Source organism: Camelina sativa, chromosome 16 (genome assembly GCF_030686135.1).
Source record: "Camelina sativa cultivar CO46 ecotype springtype chromosome 16, ASM3068613v1".
NCBI lineage: Eukaryota > Viridiplantae > Streptophyta > Magnoliopsida > Brassicales > Brassicaceae > Camelina > Camelina sativa.
Genome location: NC_141895.1, coordinates 754,680 through 774,523, shown reverse-complemented (window position 1 = coordinate 774,523; position 19,844 = coordinate 754,680). Strand labels below are relative to the sequence as shown.

The following is a 19,844-nucleotide window of genomic DNA, read 5'->3' as shown; positions in this document are numbered from 1 at the left end:
CTCCTTAATTTTGTTTAGGGTATAGTTTTCTAAATACAGTGGGACCAGGTCACGTAGCCATTGGGTAAAAGTATGGTCCACGCGGGATCCACTTGTCAACTGTAATGTAGGAAGCAAGCCCACATCGCTACGATGACACCCGACCTTAAAAATCTCTATAGACAAGACATTTTAGTCATTTTTGGGTGCAAATTGATGACATAAATTAATGGGTTGAATATGTTGAACTATCATTTATCCAATTTTTTACCATTTGAGATGAATAAGTTAGAAAATTTATTCAATCCATTCAACTAAAAAAACTGGAGAAATGAACAAATTATAAATGAAATTTGTTCGACTCTTTCATCTTCTATTTAGTACATGAATGAGTTGAACGCTATTTTGCAACCATTTCCACCTTTTGTTATTCTCATAAATTGCAAAGAATTTACAAAGAAAAAGTGTGATGTTAACTACGACATCAAACCCCGTAGCTTAATCTACTATTATCGATATGAGTTCAAATAATTTCAGAGGCCATTTTGTACGTAGAACGTGATGGGAGGAGATATCGATAGACTTAATGAATGGTGAAGTATATTACTCATGAGAATCCACAACCTCCTCATCGAATATATGTGCAGGTAATTAACATTGCACAAAAAGGTCTCTTTTTTTTTGTTTGACATCGCAAAAAAGGGTCTGAGATTCGCATTATGTGCATGTGGTTCAAGAAAAGAAAGTGGATTTGCCAAAAATAAAATAACTTACTGTATTTATTATTTTAAGTTAGGATGACGACGTGAATTAATCTAGATGAACAGTTGTTTACAACTGTGAGAGAAGTCTGTACGTATGCCGTAGATCTTGTGGGGGCCAATTTACAAACGGTTATTTAATTTCTGATTTTCTTTTAACGTGGTTTTGAGTTTATATAGATTCATAATAGTCAGGTACTCAAAACTTAGTATAGTGGTAAGTATTCCCGCCTGTCACGCGGGTGACCCGGGTTCGATCTCTGGCAACGGCGTCAAATTGATGTAGTATATTTCAGTCAATTAAATTATTAATCCACAATCGGCATTAATCAATTCACTAAGAATACACAAAGTTGTTTAATCTATTCTTAACAAGAATTGGTTTGTTGTAACAGTCTTAACTAGCAAAACAAATTAAAGAAAAGAAACATAACACAATTAACAACAAACTTTAAATCAAAAACAAGTGAACTTTGGGCAAGGTAATTGACTTGGGAGATAGCTAACCAATCCTAGATGTCCAGGCAACAATCAAGAACAATCCTATGGCTAAGAACACTAATGCAAATCAATCCATTTCCATGGTAGAGATTCTTAAACAAATCAAGTGATAATCAACTTTTTCCAAAGGCAATCACAAAGCTAGCATGCATTAAGAACAAGTCTTAATACCACTAAGCATCCTAATCATCAATTTCCATTGGCTAGGAGTGCAAAGCCCTTGAATAGTTTGGTTCATGAATTTCATTAAACACCTTCTGGGCAATGGAAATCCTAATGTCTAGATTCAAGCTTGATCAAGGCTTTTCAGCATTATTAATACTAAACAAGATAGGAAACACATAAATAAGGCTCTAGACATCAAAGATCAATCATCCATCTCCCTAATCTACCTAGCCCAAAGTTCTAATGATCTACTCACTCATCATCATGATCACACAAAGGAAAGAGTTTGGTCTTTGTGAAATCATAATCAGAGATTATAGATTAAGAGATTTGAAAGAGAAATTGCTATTAAAAACTTAGAAGTACTCATCATTCAACAAACCAAGAGTAAACAATCTTAAAAACTCTCAATGGCTGCTAAACAAGAGATAAACAAAAGATAAACCAAAAATAAAAGATAAGAGATAAGTCTCCCCTTAATAGGGTTAGAGTATTTATAGCAAAATAAAAGGGAGCCGGGTCAACCCAGTTCAAACCGGGTCAAACCCGGATCAAAACTAAAACAAGTGTGGTGATGGTCTCACACGGCCATGCTTTGACTGATTGAGATGGCCGATTGGGATGGCCGGGCACACTTTGGCCGATGGTGGTGGCCGCTGGTGTAAACGGTGTTTTCTCTTCTTGAGCTCCATCGGCCATGGCTTGGCCGATTGATGAGGTCGCTTGGCTCCAACGGTCATGGCTTGGCCGATTGAGTTTGGCCGCTGCTGTAAACGATCTTCCTCTTTCTGAACTCCATCGGCCAGCTCTTGACCGATTGGGATGGCCGCTGGTCTTCACTCGGCCACCGTTTGGCCGCTGCTCTTGGCCGCGTGTGGCTCCTGTCTTCACTTTGGCTGTATATACGCTCACTCAAACAGGTATAACTCTTTATACGCACATCTGATTGGCATGAAATCACCTCCATTGCAAAGCTTACTCAATTTCCAATAACTTAGATGAAGAAATCTGGAGCTAAATCCCAAATAAAGGTCTTCATACGAGTCGATCTTTGAGGGACTGCAAACTGGTTCCGAATCATCAATCATCTTGTGTGCATCCAAATATGTGTCTGTCATTATATTGCTAATTATTGATTTATTTGGCTCCAAAGCATATTTTCCTTGTACATCTCTACTCCATCATCTGAGATAACAAACTTGATGCAAAATGCAACCTAAACAACCTAAATGCTCATGAATATACACAAAACAATAAAGAATTAAGCTCTAAAATTACATTAAAACACAAGATATCAATAGGATAACAGTCGCCATACTAACTTAAATTATGAGATTAAATTGAGTTAATGGATGCTTTCTGATACAGTTAACAAGTTATAGTTTTGGAAAATGTGAATATATAGCACTGTCAAGGTTTTGCAATCCAGAGTATATAATAAGAATACTTATGAATTATGATAATACCTTTGAATGATGTTTACATTGATACCCAAAAAAAAAAAAAACAGGCTTGCAAGCATAATGCAGACAATTGCAAAGGGTTTTATAAACTAATGACGACGTCTCCTTACGGCATACTAATTGCGCAGGAAGTTCCAAAAAGTGTAGAATCAAAGCAGTGGGGCTAGAGAAAATCGTAAGAAATCGTGGGGAAGAATACGTGAAATGGACATACGAACTGTCAGATTATACTTATACCTATATACTTCAAATATAAAGGACCTACCGTTGCCTTAATGTTATTTGCATCTTGATGATCTTTTTATATTTATAATATTATTTGATTTTTTAAATTTAATTCTGAGTAAACCAAAATTGAGTAAACGCATGTGGCCTAATCTAAAATGTATTTGCGTATAGAGGCTATATATACAAAATGAATAATTAAGAAAAAAGTTATATGTGGTTGGTAAATTATAAAATATGTAGTTTGAAACGAACATTGTCAAGCCAATATTGCAATGCTGATCCAGATATTGTATCATGAGTCTCCTTTACTAAGCTGACCGTGGAGAAGATGGCCCTTTTTGTTTTGTGTACGAACCAGTGAATGTAAGGAAATCCAGCATCTATGTTTGTTTACTTTATGTTTAAAAAAAAAAAAAAAATTAATGTGGTTCAGTTTTGATTCTTGTTACTTTTTTTTTTGATTCTTGTTACTTTATGTTACGTTGTACAAAATTCTAATTTTTACGTGGATTTAAAAACCTTTAAAAATTCGTACTTTAAGAAATTTAGGAATCGTAATTAATATTAAAGTTGAAGGATTGAAGGTGACTTTTGATTGTGTTCGTTTGGTTTGGTCTTTTCTTTTCACATATTAGTAGTTGTTACGATAGCGATCTGTTTACCTAGTGACCAAGGGATTAATTTTATTGATCAACTTCGAAACAATCTTCATTTATGTACTGCCAGTTATATACATATTATATTATACACGAAGGTGATATAGGAAAAACAACATTTATGTAAAACTAAATACATCACTAATCCTCCCTTGAAATAGACAACAAATTAAACGACTGTAAGCCATAAAGAAACCCGAAACTCTGTGTATAGGATATGTCTAAAAACAATTGTTGCAAGCACAAAAAAGTTACAATACAGTCTCCACGAACCAGTGTTGCATCATTGCTCTTGCGATGATAGAATTTAAAGAGCATAATGAAGATTACCAATCTGTGAATGCCTTATCGATGCGGATTCTAACCAGTTGGACGGCCAAGTAGAAATTAAGTATCTTATTGCGATAGCTAAGAAGATAATAACCAAAAAGAATTCCAAAATTCAAATTATCTTTTCCAATGTTGAAGGAATTTTTTCGTTTAAGGTATTTTTTAGTAAACAAATGTTAATACCTTCCTAGTTTGCCGGTTGTTGATGTAGCCAGCACAGCTGAAATTGCTAGATATCAAAAAATATTTGTCGTCTAATACATGTATTCTTCCTCACTTAGGTAATAGGTATCTCATGACGAAGTAATCAAGTGGTTAAATACTTTTGCCTGCACGAGAGAAAGGTACGTACCTTGGTCTCACAATTAAAAAATGTGTGTTTAATTATTAATCGTAAACCTGAATCATGTGTGTTTGTCTTTTCAAATAGATGATATATCTAGACGATATGATGATCAATTTTCGCTCCCCATAAATGATTAAATTATAAAATAACTATACCCAAAAAGAATATTATACATGGAGGTGATAAACAAACCGGAGTGTTCTTTTTGGTTGGACGAGAGAATAGAGGAATCAGTCACATAGCTATATACATATATGTGTTGGAAGAGAAAACCTGCTTTTACGCTTTACATATCCAATTTTGATTCTATGCAACCTATGTTATGGGGCCTTATGGCATGTTCTGATAATCTAAAAAAGATCCAATTATTTTGAGCAAACTACATGGTCAAGTCTAGGAACAATTGTTTCCTTGTTTCTGTACTTAGTTATAACACCGATATCAGGACCTTATAATAGTTGTGTAGGGTGTATAACTTAAACCTAATCCTAAACTGTTTCTGGCCATATTTGGGTCTTTTGGCCTGAAATAAACTCAAATGATTAGTTGACAACAATTCATTTCAACATAAGCCCAACAGAGCTAAAGTACCCGAGTGAACAATATGATATTTATGTGCCTCTCGTTTGTTTTGCTCTTTTTAGACTCTTTTAGGTTTTAGCATTGAATGAGAAAGATTAAATAATCTAATTAGGATTTTATTAATTAATCGTTTCATGTGAGATGTCGTCGAAATTTCATATAGTTTATAAACTTATGTAATCACTTCAAAGTCTCCAACGCAAATCAACATAATTTAAAAGCTTAACCGTGAAAACAGAGTATCACATAATTAACATGTAAAAATTACACATATTGGAAAATTTACCTTAATTACCCTTTGAAGCTACTCGTAACGCTTAACTGGTCTGAGTTGGCCCTCGAGTGAAGTCCACCTCCGCCGCACTTTGCCACCGTCCTCACACTTTCAACCAACGCTTCGGTTTCCACATCCTCCGCAAGAATCTCCGCCAACTGCTCCGGACTTATCACAAGCCTCACCTTCCACACTCCACAACCACCTCCTCCCCCGCCATTCATAGCCGTCGCTACGGGCGTTTTCCCGAAAGACATTCTGTACGGCGTTGATAGTTGTTCGGAAGAGTACTGTGGAGTGGTCGAGGCGGCGGAAGAAAGAGGGAGGAGGTAGTATATGTTACCGGGAAAGAGCTCTTCGCCGTGTAGAAGCGGTGGAGATGAGTGGCGAAGGCTTAAGGAGTCGTGGATGACGTGGCCGGAAAATTCGTTGGTGATGAATTCGGCTAAGATGGGAGGATGAAGCTCCATAATGCCACCGTTTGGAGTCACCACTTTTATCAACGAATCATCTTTGTCGTACAATTTTCTAGAACCACCACTGCCTTTGAATACGCAGTTACCCATTTTGTTTTTTTTCTTTTCTTTTTCACAAGAGAATATAATAGTAACAAGTTATTATTGTTTGTATATGTAATGTATGGAATCCTAAGAAAACCCAAGACGGAGAAGGGTTTAAGACGAAGGTTATTACAAAAATAAAGTATAAATTAAAATTTATTACGAAGTAAAAAGAAAAACAATGTGGATGGTCCACCACTTTTCTTGGTTAAAAAGGAACGAAGATCCTGTACTTGCGATAATTTATTATCATCATATTATGATTTTGGGTACTTCAGAGTACCTGGTAATATGACTACTCGTAGAGTACTTTGGCAATATAATGTATTTTCATTTTTGAAAATGCTTGGCACATCTTATTTCATTTGAAGTCCTTATTTGTAGATTAATTGGCAAGGTTGTATACAAAATAGAGAAAGGTTGTCTAACAAAACTACAAGAAAGAAAATAAATGATGCTTATTATTAACCCATTCCCTTTTAAAAAGGAAGTGATAGGGTTAATAATGTTCACGTGAGGTCAAAAGGTTGAAAAGGCCGACAGAGACAAAAAGACTTTAAAACTTAACTTTATAAAACTATGGAGGATTAATCAAAGTTGCAGTTGAATTTTACTATTTTTTTACATTCAGATGAAGCCAAATTCTTAGAGAAAACCCCACGAAATTTATAAAACAAACGTTTACGTGTTAAACTATTGACCAAACAGTGTATATCTTAAAAGATTTTCAAGATAAACAGAGTATATGTTTGCATGTTGTTTCTACTCTAATTGATTAATGTAATGTCACATAACTTGTGGATCCATGTCCTACAACAACATAACATTTTTGTCTTCTTATAGTATACGGAGGATCAAAAAAGAAAGATAATGGAAAGACGAAAGAAAAAAACAGTACCACCACCTTTCGGTGCACTCAATTACGTACCAACAATTTCTTGGCGGGTCATTATTAATTTCAAGGGTCCTGACGGACATTGGCCCATAATATTTACTTACTCTCATTTTTTTTGTTTTTTGAGTTCTACTAAAGAGAGCTTTGAACCCACGATAGTGGAATATATATTATTAAAATTCCACTAGCTTACTTGTCTCTCACACTACATGCTGAAATTTATACATACCAGCAAAGAATTATGAATTATAGAAATACAGATGAAATTTTATTCATTTATTGTTTTTTTTGTCATCTTTGATTTACTCTTTTTGTTTAAAAACTTCAAGTGAGAAATGAATTAATGTTAAGTTTGAGATTTTAACGTGGTTCTGTTTTGGTTTATATGTTTTCTTTTGAAAACCCTTACCCTAAATAAAACTGAGCTTATATGTAATGAATTGTTCTTTCTTTTAAAACTCTCAAAACTGTTTTTTCTCCTTTGTTAAAATTAATTCGGTTAGGATGGTTAACCATCACTTACATAACGGGTCAGACTTAACTAATTAGTGGTAATGGTCCTGAATTATACAAAGATAGATACAATTTAACAAAAGAACAATAGTTGGGTTCACCCCTAGGGTGAACCCTCTTATTCACCCCCTCTTACTTAAGGAAACAAATTATTGATTAAAGAATGAAATTATGTATATTAATTAATTTTAAAATTATTAATTCTAAACATTATACTATAGTTTTAAATTATAAAATTTAAACTCAAATCACTCTTTTTATAAATCCAAATTAAAATATAATTTTCTTTAATTGTAAAATCTAAACCCTAACCACTATTTTATAAACCCAAACCGACATATAATTTTGCATAATTTTAAAATCTAAACCCTAAACACTATTTTGTAAACCCAAACCGATATATAATTTCGTTTAATTGTAAAATCTAAACCCTAAACTCTAGTAACTCTTTTGTAAACCCAAACCGACATATAATTTCATTTAATTGTAAAATCTAAACCCTAAACTCTAACCACTCTTTTGTAAACCCAAACCGGCATATAATTTTGTTTAATTGTTAAAACTAAACTCTAACCACTTTTTTGTAAACCCAAACCGACGTATGATTTCGTTCAATTGTAAAATTTAAACTCTAATCATTATTTTATAAACCTAAACCAACATAATTTCCTTGATAAAAAATTTATTGGTTTTCTTAACTTGTTTTGTCTTTTTATTTTAATTTTGATTTATTTTATAAATATGATATGACAGACAGTTTGATTGGTTGATTAAAAAGATGAACCCAAGAATTTTTCCTAACAAAAATCCAAACAGAAAAAAGGGGAGGTTTCATTCGATCTAAGATTTTTTTTTTTTTTAAACGAGAAATAGGTGAGGCTTAAGGTGACAAAATCCCGGAGAAAACTTTAAAGATAGTTGACGCGTGAAACACACCCTGCCTGTGTGTTGTTTAGTATAGTAATTTAATTAACTTAGATTCCACGTCAGCAGATACGTGAACCAGAACAACACTTAATAATTCCGTCTAATAACCTCGCATGCCCCATGCATCGTAGTTCACATTCTTACTCAAACTCCTTCCTCATTTTCTATAAAATTCCGGGTTGAAAAATGAAGCCAAATGGTTTCACATTCAAACTAACCGGGTTTTACTATAACATTCTACTGCCACAGTTTATATACCACCGAACCAAAACTAAATTTAGTGCAATCGAATCGAATAAACTAGTTTTTTTCAAGGATAACGTACGTTTTTAATAGATCAAGGCGATATTAGGTTATACATAGTTAACTGTGTATTGCTGCTTTCATTTCAAAAAGGTTATCAAAAACCAAACCAAATATTGAAACCGGATATAACCAAACTAAATCATTTTTCTCGGCTTTCGTTTGGACATACTTTGACGGCAAAACCGAAATACCCAACCCCAACAATAGGAAAACCGAATTGCACACGCCTATATATAAAATGCCTAACAATCTCAATCTCTTCTCTATTGTCCTATATATAGAAACAAGTCATACACGCATCATTTAATGTAAGCACTTGAAATACAAGGAAGATCAAGAAATGGGGAATTTTCTTAGGAGAAGCTGCGCTGTACACCCGGCTTCTGGCGACGGAGGAAGAGGAAGACACGTGGAGGAGTCGCCGCAACAACGTAGAAGCACTGTACGGGTTAAAGCGAGGATGAGAAGAGATCAACTGGAAGAGCTTATGTCTTTGGCACATCGTGGTGATCAATCAAACGACGGTGGTAAGATTGGTTTCTTGATTCTTAAAGAATGTATGGAAGGTCGCTTGCCAGCAAGGGTTCTTGGCTCCAGTGACGATGTTCCGTCGCAACGGCGTGGAAATTACTTAGTGTCTCGAAGATTGGGTTCCATCACTGAGGAATAATATAATATATGTGTCTTCTATTCTGTAAAAGTTTAGATAAACGACACTTTGATAACGTTTCTAGATCATTTTCAATATTTGTTTTTCTTTTGTTGGTTAAAGCATATTATCTCATGCACAAAACTTAGGCTAAGTTTCAATATTTGTTTTTCTTTATATAGTAAAAAGGAAAAAAAAAAAAAAGAGAAGCAAAAAGGTACAGTATGTTTGTGTCATGCATTTAAAGATCGATTTACATGTAAATTTCAATAATTTTTTTGAAAAATTGTTAACGATTAAATTCGATTGTGCTTTAACATCACATATATGTGTAAAGGTATAGAAGTTTACACCACAGACCTCTGCTTGGAAAACGCCAAGCTAACGCTTCTTTATTTATTCTTATAAAACAAATCAATGATTACAAGAACAAATCTAAGCACTTTTCTCTATTCTATCTAACTAACTCTAGTATAGATCTAAGAGAAAAACAACACTCACTTCTTAGCTATTGTTTGATTAGCTTTGAAGTTTACAATCTCTCACCAAAGGTTTTCTTAGTGTTAAAAAACTTACGACTAAACTCCCTTAGCTTTTTATACTATACCTCTCAAAACCCTAATGAGAAGATCTTCAAATCTTCGTCTAAGGCAAATACTTGTTCGCCAAGGTTTCTCATTCCTTAACCGTCGAGTGAGATATTCTCCGCATATCTTTTCCGAATATCTTCTCTCTCAATTCTGCTTTATCTTCAACACAGACAATGACACGTAGCTACGCCTCCTTGTCACACCTCACTCATCCGTTCCTAGGTACAGAATCATGTGTCCTCACAGCTCCTTGTTCCAACAGCGCTCTGCTACTGCAACTGCATCTTCAATATCTTAATATCTAGTAAACTTACAGACAAATTTCAAATCTAGTCGACAACTTCATATATTTATTTCATCTGTTCAAAAAATACCCTGATCAACCCATCATAATGTATTTAAGTTTTTACGTCTGTCTGGTCACGCACGGTTGCTCATTCACAGTTACGGTGTAACTCTTAAGAACTCCACCTACGTACATATGACGTTTCAAAATTATCGATTTCTTTTACTAATGTAAAATATAATTACGTTGATGTAAATTCTTTGAATTTTAACTATGATTATGTTATCGTTCTGGTTTTTTTTTTTTTTAAGTTTTACATACCTGCAATTTGTTTAAAAGTTCGAGTATTTATTTATCATGCTTTTGTATCGATATCTCTAAAAGAATTTTTAGACGAAAAAGCAGTTCCGTTACGCAAAGCCTAGGTGTAAAGACTCCTATTAAACTGTTGTCTGTTGCATCACCCAATGGAAAAATGTATTGTTTTTGTACTTTTAGTCTTTTAATAAAACCAACGTTAACTATCCCATATACGTAAATCTTAATTTCGGAATTTGGTTATGTGAACTCAACTTCGAAGTGTTAGAAAAAAACTCGTTTACATTATTAATGTTATCAGCAGGTTTTAGTTAGATAGAATTGATTATTAAAAGTTTGATTTGTAGTTCTATAGAGGTTGAGTTCACATAACATAATGTAAACGTTTTTTTTTTTTGCATTTTTCAAAATTGGTCAAAGTCAAAGTTAGAGACCGTCTAGAAAGACCAAATTTTTTTTCCTAGGCAATATAGCAGCCGCAGTTATTATTATTTCTGTATATCCATCTTCCTCAGCCCAGCATTTGTAATTAGCCCATTATATAACTTTCAAATGGGCCTGTTTAAGAAAACGATAAAGATGAATTAACTATTTATTACAAGTACAGCTAGATTCGATAGTTTTCGTTGGAAAAACAAACAATGTCGTGGAGTGGACGATATGGGAAGAGAGAGAGAGAGAGAGAGAGAGAGAGAGAGAGAGAGAGAGAGAGAGATTAGTATAGCTTTTGTTTCCAGATTCTTTCCACTCTCGATGTGATGATATCAAGAATTGGTCGACATCAGAATCTGATGTCGCTTGGATTTCGTCATTGTTACATTGGGCCTTCACTTAAATATGCATTTTATAATGCTACTACGCATGATTATGGGTTTGACTCTTTGTTTTTGGTATCAATATGTTGTCATATTCATTAACTTCATGGGTTCTAATTAACTATAATTAATTATTAGTCTTCTCTGTTCTTCGTATGTTGTAATGTGAAATATTGTTTTGCTCGCTATCCTCGTGTAGTAGTTGTGGGATGCATGTCCCTGTTATACTTCTCTGTTTTCGCCAATCTTTAAATATCTACTTCATGTTTCAAACTCTAAACTCACTCTTGAATTGAGTTTCTACTATCTTGCTTTGTTGTAAGGTAAACAAATCTATATACTGTATTCATAGAATTGCGTATAGTTCATTGATTCTAGCTCTAAAGTTACATTTTTTTTAATGCTGCAGATGGACTCAAGAAGAAGTAAACTCTGTGGTGAAACAGCTTGTGGGTTTTCAACTTCTCCAAGTGATGCTAAAGAACGAGCTGCTTCGATGCAAAAGCTCTGTTGCGTTGCGGTGTTAGGTCTCTTGTTCATGAGCATAGAAGTTGTTGGTGGCCTTAAGGCTAATAGTTTGGCTATACTAACAGATGCAGCTCATTTGCTCACTGATGTTGGTGCTTTTGCTATCTCTATGCTCTCCTTATGGGCTTCTTCTTGGGAAGCGAATCCCCGACAGAGTTACGGCTTCTTCAGGATTGAGATTTTGGGTGCTCTTCTCTCAATCCAGCTCATTTGGCTACTCACTGGGGTTTTGGTCTATGAAGCCGTAACTAGACTCGTTCAAGAGACTAATGATGATGTTGATGGTTTCTTTATGGTTCTTGTTGCTTCTTTTGGTTTAGTTGTAAATATCATAATGATTTTTGTGCTTGGACATGATCATGGCCATAGTCATAGTAATACTCATGTGCATGGTCATGGTCATAGTCATGATCATGGTTATAGTCATACTCATGTGCATGGCCATAGTCATGGTCATAGTTATAGTCATGGTCATGGTCATGGTGATGGGGAAAAAGCTGAGCTATTACTGGAGAAATCAAGGAAAGGGAGGAACATTAATGTGCAAGGGGCTTATCTTCATGTTCTTGGTGATCTAATCCAGAGCATTGGGGTGATGATTGGAGGGGGTCTGATTTGGTATGACCCTAAATGGAAAGTAATTGACTTGATCTGCACGTTAGTCTTTTCAGTTATTGTTTTAGGGACGACCATTAAGATGATTCGAGGCATACTTGAAGTTTTAATGGAGAGCACACCGAGAGAGATCGATGCGAAGCTACTCGAAAAGGGATTGATGCAAATCGAAGAAGTGGTCGGTGTTCATGAGCTGCACATTTGGGCAATTACAGTTGGAAAAACTCTGGTTTCTTGTCATGTCAAGATTAGACCAGAAGCTGATGATGATACGGTTCTTAACAAAGTGATCGATTACATATGGAGAGAGTTCCATATCAGTCACGTCACGATACAAATCGAGCGTTAAAACAACAAAAGGGGTTAATTTCTCTGGTTTCCTGTCATTTTCATGATCGAAGTTCAATCTTTTTTCGCTTTCTCGTGTGATATCCATTACATTGTTGTGACATATGCCATTGTTTTTTGTTTATGAATAAGTTTCTTTTTGTCCTGCCTTAAAAAAAGTAATTAAAAGGACAACTTTGTTTGAGATTAGGGATTTGTGTTAAGATACCACAAAAGAATCAGGATCGTTAGGGTTTATATATCTTTTATAATATAATAAACTACCAAAAAAAGAGTGGGGCATCACTGTCCTGAGAGCAAGTAACCATAGCTCGTGTGTGACTGTTAACAACCATATCCGATCCAGTACACAATTGATAAAAAATGAGCCAAACTTTCTTTGCAGTTTTAATTTGTTGATAAGGTTTCTAAGGTCTTCGTTAAGTATGCAAAGGCCGAATGTTTTGTTTCTTTGTTCAAGTTTTGTGAGACCGGGTATGAAGGTACCTGTTTGGAGTGAGATTCTAGACAAACTGGGACATTTTATAGGACAAACACTGTTTAATGCCGTAGCACCCAAGGCATTTAATAGATAAGACTTTTATTGTTTAATATCTTTAGAGTTTAGAGTCAACTTATATTTGAATCAAGCTATAAGATATGTATCGGTTGCAAAGTAAAAGACAAAACTATCAGACTTTAGAAACCTTACATCTATTAAAACGCTCTTAATTGGTGTAAATCATTAGAACATGATGGATGCATGCAGCATAGTTTCCGTATAAAGTTTAGCTTTTTGAGCCTCGAAGAAAAAGGAATGGTGTGTGGTGCTGTAATCTATGATATGCTATGGGAATAGTGAAGAAAGAATGATTGAGACATCATGAGAAAGATGACACAAACCCAAAGGAAGTTCTCTTACCCATGACATGTCTCTTTTTACCTTCTTCTTCTGTGTAATTTAGAATTGTCCCCACAAAGTCTGTCTTCACTTCAAGACAAAACTGCCTCCACCAATAATCTCTTCTTTGCTCTGCTCAGCCTCACCAACTCTTACAGTACCCCAAATACATCTATTTTCTTACCTCTCTGTTTTTTTTACAGCTCCTCTGTTTCCACTCTATTCAATAGCTTACTAAAGGACTCACTGTTCTATATAAAGCTAACAGTTACAATTCCAGAAAAGCTCAAAATCAGAAGATAGTACCTGAGTTTCCTCTTCTGCCTCTTTGGTGATTCTCAGCATTTATTATCACTCACTCGTCCTGCGTTCATTACATTACATAACAAACAAGCGCTCTCAAAATGGAGAGGTTTCAAGGACACATCAACCCCTGTGTATGTATCTTTTGCTCAATTTAGAAAGATTTTTACTCTCTTTCTTCAATTTCTCTCTTCCCTTGAATCATTTTTTCTACACTCAGAGACATGGACTTGCATTTACTCATTCCAACTTAGCCCAGATACTGCATTTAATGCTTTTTGTTGTTTGTTAACAATTCTGCAATCATTTTTGTTTCACCTCTCTTTGAAAACATTCCATTTTCCCTTCTACTTTTGTTTATCACTGTCCTAACCCACACCAAGTCTCAAACAAACCCGCAGTAGAGCTAAATTACACTTCTTTTTTCATTCATATGCGCCTCATTCCCCTGTGTTTCTTGCAGTTTTCGAATCGGAAAGCGGATGTGAAAAGCCTAGAAGTTCAAGGATTTGCCGAGGTTCAAAGCTTTGCCATTAAAGAAGAGGAAGAAAGCTTACAAGATACAGTTCCATTCCTACAGATGCTGCAAAGTGAAGACCCCTCATCGTTTTTTACAATCAAAGAGCCAAACTTTCTAACGCTATTGTCTCTTCAAACCGTCAAAGAGCCTTGGGAACTCGAACGCTATCCGGAGTTTCATTCACCCGTTCGCTTCCCGATTTCAGCATCATCCATGGAAGGAACAAATCAAGCTTTGTCAAGCCAAGAAATTTTCTTAAGCCAAGCAAACATGACACTCCCTTCTTCTACATCATCCCCACCACTCACTGCAAATTCAAGACGAAAGCGCAAAACCAACAACTTGCTCCCACAAGAAATGGCTCGAGAAAAGAGAAGGAGGAGGAAGACCAAACCAAGTAAAAACATTGAAGAGATTGAGCATCAAAGAGTAAACCACATTGCTGTTGAACGAAACCGACGGCGTCAAATGAACGAACATATCAGCTCCCTCCGTGCCCTTCTCCCACCTTCCTACATCCAACGAGTAAATAATCAAAAAAAAAAAAACCTAAAAAAAGTTTCAACCTTTATTCGTCAAAAACCTAATCAAAAAATGTGTACTTGCAGGGAGACCAAGCGTCTATAGTAGGAGGAGCTATAAACTACGTGAAGGTCCTCGAGCAAATCATACAATCTCTTGAAACGCAAAAGAGAAGGCAACAAAGCAGTGAGGGAAACGCGAGTAATCATCTCTCAGGCATTTCGTCGAACGAGTTGTGGACGACTCGGGAAGATCAAAGTTGCATCCCCAAAATCGAAGCTACAGTGATACAAAACCACGTCAGCCTAAAAGTTGAATGTCTGAAGAAACAAGGACAACTTCTCGAAGGAATCGTTTCACTAGAAAAGCTTAGACTCACTGTTCTTCATCTCAATATCACATCTTCATCTCACTCCTCTGTTTCTTATTCCTTCCAACTCAAGGTAACCATTTCTTTTATTTACTTTGATTAACCCAAATTGAAAAATCCCATCTTTGATAAGAAAAATTCAATCTTTTTGTTTTTTGGAACAGATGGAGGATGACTGCGAGTTAGAATCGGCCGATAAGATTACGGCGGCGGTGCATCAGATATTCGATATTCCGACGATTTGATTAAACACATAAAAATCCAAAAAAATAAAATAAAACAGCTAACAAAATTGTAGTATCTTTTTTTTTATCATTTAAAAAAGAATAAAAAGTTAGGGTTTTTTTTTCGTTCTTTCGTTTTCTGACTGACGGAATTAAATTCTGTGTTGGCCGCATATTACTTGGACTGTTCTTCAAATCATGATTTTGTGAGATTGGGGCGGATCAGTTATTGTTTGACCTTATTATGTGTCCTTTTATGATAATTTCATCAGTTATGGTTTTGACTTTTGTCTCTATTTTAAGGGTTGACTTGACACGATTATTGTCAATAATTAATAGTGACCTATATAGTCTCTCTATATAGCCTTATGAGCCTAGAATGCTTAAACGAACTCATCCAAGTAGGAACAGAAATGGCACTCTAGTCTTGGCACCAACAAGTTTGCATTTTTGTTTTTTGGGTATTTTAAGCTGTATTATTGATACTTGGCACTATGCAATGGAGGAGGCAAATACTTTTTGGTCACAGCATCATCAAATATAGAGTAGTAACCGTTTTGAAATTTTCAAGGGAAAACAAGGGAACCCAAATTGTTATAAGACTTGTTGACTCAAGCCAGAGCCACAAAAAGTTTTTGTTATGTACAAATGCCCGCGGCCGATTTTCGCTAAAGATGCGACCGACGATGCTGCAAGTTAGAGATGTAGTAGAGAATCCTCTTCTTGTCGTCAGGGGTTAATGAGAAAGGAGGGTTTAGAGATAGGGTCACTGCTTCCTCGATTATAAAGGAGAGTAGAAGAATTGCTTTCTTGTATAATGTTGCTGCACTTTCTTTGTTACTCAAATACTCTTCAGCCTGAAATACAAACCAAAATGAATCAACACACCAAGTATCAGTTCAGACTTTTCACAAAAGTTTCACACTTTAGAACACAATGGTTTTTAAAGTCAAAAAGGAGAAATTTTTCACAAAAGTTTTGGACTTCAGAACTAAATGTTCATCTTTAATACTTACCCCACCACTCTTGCCGTATGCTAGCGCCCTCTCGTATATTGTTTCCATGGCGTCAGGCATATGAGTGGCAGCTGCAATGAAGCGAAGGAGATGCCTTCAAGTAATTGCAAAAACAGCATAACAGAGAATCGCTTGGTTAATGGTTAGGTACTAACCACTTGTTTCGTTTAGTTGAGTTGATGTATTCTCGGCTTGGTTAAACGCTGTAACAAACTCTTGTGTCACCCAAGTTTTAGCTGGTGCAGGTGAATTTAAATCTGGAATTGAAGTCTCAGGAGCTGTGGTTGGATCAGGGTTCATTCTATTCTCTCCTCCAACGGATAACATCCAAGAATCGCATATCTCTATGGCTTTTCTCCAGACAGCTAAAACGACGAGAGTAACAGCAAAAGATTCCTTTACCTGTCCTGTGTTGCCCTGTATGCAACGGTGTTATAGAAGCTCTAATAATGTTAAATCATTTAAGACACGAGAATTAAGAAGTTCTAGTTACCATCTCGCGAGCTAATTCTGTAAGCACTTGTGCATACTGATGCAAAACTTGGAGCTTAGTTGGAGGATGGACAATTGTTAAGCGTTGAACTTCTGTTAACAGATATGATCCGCTTGCTGGTCGTGGAACAGACACATCCGATAATGGTCTCTGTGCTTCAAGTGAACTCGATGAAACTTTTTCATTCCTGGGTAAGAAATTAGGTAACCCGGAATCTTGCAAAGATGTGTCAAAACAATCTGATGAACCTTCCAGAGAGGCAGAAGGACGGTTTACAAGAACATACTCTCTCTCTATGAGCTCAAGTGAGTCTACAACTGCACGAAAGACGAAAGCAAGAGTTTATGAGTGATATGAACTTATAGAAAGCAACAAAGATCAGACACAACATGCGAATAACAAACCTCCAAATTGGTTTGATGAGCTTTGTCCTTCAGTGTCTTTTCTAGTCTTCTCAAAAGAGAGATGTGGCATTAAAATTTGAGAATTTGAGGCACTAGAGGAACTCCCATGTCTGTATGCATTCTCTGCACTTGATTTGAAACGGTTTGTACTAATCGGTTGTGCGGAGGGCAAAGATGATTTCCCCGTAGAGGTAGTAGTATCAGAACGCTCAACATCCGGCACTTGTCTAACAACATTTGGTATGAAAGATTAAGCAGAGAAAGTTTAAAGCTTTTTGATAAATGAAGGTTGCGAGTGGTTTGGTCAAAATTTCCAGACATTACCTTGGCTCTCGAAGGAACATGTGAGTAAAGAACTCTCGGAATGTCAAGCGTTCAACTGCAGTCAAAAGACCAGATTTTTCAATGAAAATTTTGAGTTGTGACTTGATTGATACAAAAAAACAGACAAAAAGAGAATCCTATAACCATACTTGGGTTTCGGCGGAGAAGGCTTCTGCACAGATCAACACAATCTGGATGAATCTCATTTAAAGCATCTTTAGGAAATTTCAACTCAGTGTCTCTCACAATATTATGAAAAAGCTGTAGAGATCAGACACCAAAGCATACTGGAGGTCAGTATAAGTTCACATTACGAGACAATTCAATCGATTTAGGCTAACAAACCTGGATGTGATTATTTCCATCAAAAGGTGGTTTCCCAGTAACAAGTTGAAACAAAATTGCACCGGCACTCCATAGATCAGCCTGAAACATCCATGACACAAGAAAATAATGAGAAGAAACAAAAAAAAAAATTAAAGGTAATAAAACCTTTTCTCAAGAATTGTGGAAGTTCCTTCACTTTCCTTACCTTAGCATCATACTTTTGGTTCCGGATAATTTCTGGAGCCATATACAATGGAGAACCACAAAATGTCTCAGCCATGCTCTCTGGTGTTAGAGACCTACCAAAATCAAAAAAATAACATACCAAAATGGTGGATGATATATCACCAAACTAACACCTTTTTCCATGAAAAGCAAACCTTATATTTTTTTTTGAGATATGAGATCTAAATCTTACCTTGCAAAACCAAAATCTCCTATTTTAAGCAGTGGAGTTACTTCCTTGGAAGATAAAAGTAAATTCTGAAGAAGAACAGAACACAATGATATAAATTACTCTGTTTTTTTACAAATGCAATCATCAAACTACAATATAAGAGAGTTTAAAAGTTTACCTGAGGCTTTAAATCACGGTGAATAAAATGCTTGTCTTGAAGTACTTGTAACCCTAAAGCTATATAATACACAACACAAGAAACAGAGATTCAAACATCAACAAACAAAAAGGTTCCAAATTACACCAACATGAAAAAAAAAAAGCAGATAACTTTGATTGTTTGTTTGTTTTTTACCCAATTGCCTCATAAAATGTTTAGCAACAGCTTCTGGTACTTTCCCATGGCGATTGATGTAACCAGCAAGATCACCTCCACTACAATACTCCAACACAAGAAAGATCCTATCTCCAGTCTAAACAATAATAAAAATTCCCAAAATTACAAACAATCTCGCAATTATTATCCCCAGATGATGATTCAGTCTTAACACAAGAGTCTAGATCAAGAAGAAGAAGGATCAAAACCTCGATAGCTTCGTAGAAACGGATGATATTAGGATGATCGATGGTGCTAAGGATCGAAATCTCTTTAAGAAGGTTATCTCTAACTTTAGGGCTAAGAAGTTTCTTATCAATCTCTTTGACGGCGACTTCTAAACCAGACGATCGATGCTTCGCTAACCACACCACAGCGAACGAACCTGACCCAATTCTCGGGCCAAGTTCGTAGTCACCCACAAGTCGCGCCGACTCCATCCCAGGTTTTGACCCGTTAGACTTCCGGATCCTTACTTGAATCAACCTCCATTGTTTCTATTACTACTAAACCTCCCTGAACCAAACAGTCAGTCGCCAGAGAAAAAAACAGAGAAAAATCGAAACTTTTTTTTTTCTTTTCCGGATTAAAGAACAGCGGAACTGTTTTTGTTTAACGAGAGAGAGAGAGAGAGAGACGATGTGAGATTTTTTTTATATTACATATACAGTAAAGCAATCAACTTTATTTTTTTTATTTTTTTTATTTTTTTTTTTTTTGGTTTTGTTAATGTGTTTGTGTGTGTATATGTCTGTATAGAGGAGATTGAGATTTGGTTTTTAGCTTATGAGCAAAGAGTTTCTTACTTGTAGTCCAGAAGAAACCTTTTGAAATTGACGTCTTGAATTCCAAAATTCCACAAAGAAAAAAAAAAATACGTAGGAAATATCTCAGAATATTACCCCTTTTTTTAATATATTCATATTTTTTAATTCTTACCTTATAAAAATTGTTAAAATTTTAGAATTATGAAATCTAGCAAAACTGTAACTTTTCTTTAAAAAGGTTATATAAATAATCTATAAGTTAGTTACTTACATTACAACATTCAAC

At 35.4% G+C, this 19,844-nt stretch overlaps 3 protein-coding genes, 1 non-coding gene and 1 pseudogene across 5 annotated transcripts; 3 read left to right on the top strand and 2 right to left on the bottom strand.

Annotated features, from left to right (window-relative positions):
- Positions 1 to 5,293: 5,293 nt before the first annotated feature.
- On the bottom strand, positions 5,294 to 5,940 carry LOC104749126 (uncharacterized). The gene has a single exon (XR_015583772.1). It is a non-coding gene; the product is annotated as an uncharacterized LOC104749126 (transcript).
- Positions 5,941 to 8,743: 2,803 nt separating this feature from the next.
- Positions 8,744 to 9,457, top strand: LOC104749125 (uncharacterized). The gene has a single exon (XM_010470702.3). It carries the CDS (start codon positions 8,827 to 8,829, stop codon positions 9,154 to 9,156), a length of 330 nt encoding a protein of 109 aa, XP_010469004.1. The 5' UTR covers positions 8,744 to 8,826; the 3' UTR covers positions 9,157 to 9,457.
- Positions 9,458 to 10,954: 1,497 nt separating this feature from the next.
- Positions 10,955 to 12,824, top strand: LOC104749124 (metal tolerance protein A1 pseudogene; annotated as a pseudogene). The gene is made up of 2 exons (XR_015583817.1): positions 10,955 to 11,467; positions 11,554 to 12,824. The product of XR_015583817.1 is annotated as a metal tolerance protein A1 pseudogene (transcript).
- A 537-nt stretch (positions 12,825 to 13,361) lies between these two features.
- On the top strand, positions 13,362 to 15,739 carry LOC104749123 (transcription factor bHLH67-like). The gene is made up of 4 exons (XM_010470700.3): positions 13,362 to 13,952; positions 14,282 to 14,863; positions 14,947 to 15,303; positions 15,395 to 15,739. Exons 1-4 carry the CDS (start codon positions 13,920 to 13,922, stop codon positions 15,473 to 15,475), a joined length of 1,053 nt encoding a protein of 350 aa, XP_010469002.2. The 5' UTR covers positions 13,362 to 13,919; the 3' UTR covers positions 15,476 to 15,739.
- Positions 15,740 to 15,954: 215 nt separating this feature from the next.
- Positions 15,955 to 19,590, bottom strand: LOC104749122 (serine/threonine-protein kinase ATG1a). Its single transcript, XM_010470699.3, has 13 exons — positions 19,001 to 19,590; positions 18,771 to 18,888; positions 18,594 to 18,652; positions 18,437 to 18,501; positions 18,224 to 18,317; positions 18,037 to 18,117; positions 17,841 to 17,952; positions 17,692 to 17,746; positions 17,368 to 17,594; positions 16,964 to 17,280; positions 16,626 to 16,887; positions 16,471 to 16,541; positions 15,955 to 16,311 (listed from the first exon to the last, which is right to left on the bottom strand). The coding sequence occupies exons 1-13, from the start codon at positions 19,229 to 19,231 to the stop codon at positions 16,123 to 16,125; spliced, it is 1,881 nt and encodes a 626-aa protein (XP_010469001.1). The 5' UTR covers positions 19,232 to 19,590; the 3' UTR covers positions 15,955 to 16,122.
- Between the last annotated feature and the right edge of the window lie 254 nt (positions 19,591 to 19,844).